Source organism: Oncorhynchus gorbuscha, unplaced genomic scaffold, assembly GCF_021184085.1.
Source record: "Oncorhynchus gorbuscha isolate QuinsamMale2020 ecotype Even-year unplaced genomic scaffold, OgorEven_v1.0 Un_scaffold_383, whole genome shotgun sequence".
NCBI lineage: Eukaryota > Metazoa > Chordata > Actinopteri > Salmoniformes > Salmonidae > Oncorhynchus > Oncorhynchus gorbuscha.
In genome coordinates this window covers 831,522-834,021 of record NW_025745232.1, presented here as the reverse complement: position 1 = coordinate 834,021, position 2,500 = coordinate 831,522, and the positions used below count along the sequence as shown (strand labels likewise).

The window sequence follows — 2,500 nt, the reverse complement described above, 5'->3', positions numbered from 1 at the left end:
CACTACCTCTCTCTCCACCTCTCTCTCTCTCTCTCCACTACCTCTCTCTCCACCACCTCTCTCTCTCTCTCTCTCTGAGTTACTGATCACAGCTCAGTCAGATTAACGGGGTCACAGATGTAGCGACGGACCACGACCACTGACCTTTATTGTCAAATGGCATTTTTAATGACCACACACACACACACACACACACATACACATACACACACACACACACACACACACACACACACACACACACACACACACACACACACACACACACACACACACACACACACACACACACACACACACACACTGTACACACTCAGCACTCTGGTCTTTGTCATTGTGACTCTCATATAGTCATCTTCCTCAGCTCAGTCATGTGATCACAGAGAGTTCTAAAAGGAGATTCTAAACTGTTACTAGTTTAGTTACATACAGTGGGGCAAAAAAGTATTTAGTCAGCCACCAATTGTGCAAGTTCTCCCGCTTAAAAAGTTGAGAGAGGCCTGTAATTTCCATCATAGGTACACTTTAACTATGACAGACAAAATTAGGAAAAAAATCCAGAAAATCACAAATCAGGATTTATAATGAATGTAGTTTCAAATTATGGTGGAAAATTAGTATTTGGTCAATAACCAAAGTTTATCTTAATACTGTGTTATATAACCTTTGTTGGCAATCTCTCTAACCAAGACCATGGTGCTCCCTACCACTGAGGAAGTACAGTTCCCGCTCAGCCCAGTCAAAACTGTTCGCTGCTCTGGCCCCCCAATGGTGGAACAAACTCCCTCACGACGCCAGGACAGCGGAGTCAATCACCACCTTCCGGAGACACCTGAAACCCCACCTCTTTAAGGAATACCTAGGATAGGATAAGTAATCCTTCTCACCCCCCCCCTTTAAGATTTAGATGCACTATTGTAAAGTGACTGTTCCACTGGATGTCATAAGGTGAATGCACCAATTTGTAAGTCGCTCTGGATAAGAGCGTCTGCTAAATGACTTAAATGTAAATGTAAATGTTGGCAATGACAGAGGTCAAACGTTTCCTGTAAGTCTTCACAAGGTTTTCACACACTGTTGCTGGTATTTTGGACCATTCCTCCATGCAGATCTCCTCTAGAGCAGTGCTGTTTTGGGGCTGTTGCTGGGCAACACGGACTTTCAACTACCTCCAAAGATTTTCTATGGGGTTGAGATCTGGAGACTGGCTAGGCCACTCCAGGACCTTGAAATGCGTCTTACGAAGCCACTCCTTCATTGCCCGGGCGGTGTGTTTGGAATCATTATCATGCTGAAAGACCCAGCCACGTTTCATCTTCAATGCCCTTGCTGATGGAAGAAGGTTTTCACTCAAAATCTCACGATATACATGGCCCCATTCATTCTTTCCTTTACACGGATCAGTCATCCTGGTCCCTTTGCAGAAAAACAGCCCCAAAGTATGATGTTTCCACCCCCATGCTTCACAGTAGGTATGGTGTTCTTTGGATGCAACTCAGCATTCTTTGTCCTCCAAACAGGACGAGTTGAGTTTTTATCAAAAAGTTATATTTTGGTTTCATCTGACCATTAGACATTCTCCCAATCTTTCAATATATATATTTTTCTAATTTTGTCTGTCATAGTTGAAGTGTACCTATGATGAAAATTACGGGCCTCTCTCATATTTTTAAGTGGGAGAACTTGCACAATTGGTGGCTGACTAAATACTTTTTTGCCCCACTGTATACTAGTTTAGTTACATGAACTAATTTAGTTGGAACCAGTTGATCCTAGTCATTATCCCTTCCATTGCTTTTGTGTTCATTAGTACGCTAACAGTGACCTTTCACCTTGTGGAACGCTAACGAGATGACCTCTGTCCTCCTCTCCGTCTGTAGATAGTGGGTAATATAATCCATACACTGAATCACCTCCCTCCGTCTCGTCCCACACTCCTCCGTCTCTGCTTTCTCGTCCTCCTCTCCTCTCCTCTAGATTGTGTGTGATATCTGTCATAGATCTACTCTGTCTGCTGGGTCTGACCTCTCTCTTTCTCCCCTCTCCCCCCTCTCTCTCTCCCTCACCTATCTCCTCTTATGTCCTCTCTCTCTATCTCTCCCTCCTCCTCCTCTCCCTCCTCTCTCTCCCTCCTCTCTCTCTCCTCCTCCATCTTTCCTTCTCTCTCTCTCTCTCTCTCTCTCTCTCTCTCTCTCTCTCTCTCTCTCTCTCTCTCTCTCTCTCTCTCTCTCTCTCTCTCTCTCTCTCTCTCTCTCTCTCTCTCTCTCTCTCTCTCTCTCTCTCTCTCTCTGTCTCTCTCTCCTCCTCCTCCTCTAGATCGTGGGTGATTGGTGCCATAGCTCTCCTCTGTCTGTTGGGTCTGACCTGGGCGTTTGGTCTGATGTATATCAATGAGAGCACAGTGATCATGGCCTACCTGTTCACCATCTTCAACTCCCTACAGGGCATGTTCATATTCATCTTCCACTGTATACTACAGAAGAAGGTAACACACACTCTC

The 2,500-nt window shown here is 45.0% G+C and overlaps 1 protein-coding gene across 10 annotated transcripts in view; it reads left to right on the top strand.

Annotated features, from left to right (window-relative positions):
• The window catches only part of LOC124018036 (adhesion G protein-coupled receptor L3-like), a 118,770-nt gene that overhangs the window by 98,741 nt on the left and 17,529 nt on the right, over positions 1-2,500 (top strand). For all 10 annotated transcript variants that reach the window (XR_006835554.1, XR_006835553.1, XM_046333287.1 and 7 more), the window contains one exon: positions 2,317-2,485. Coding sequence is in view for 8 of the 10 variants with exons in the window: in XM_046333287.1 (XP_046189243.1) it covers positions 2,317-2,485 (169 nt within the window). In the remaining 2 variants the exon portion in view is untranslated. The remainder of the gene's footprint in view (positions 1-2,316; positions 2,486-2,500) is intronic.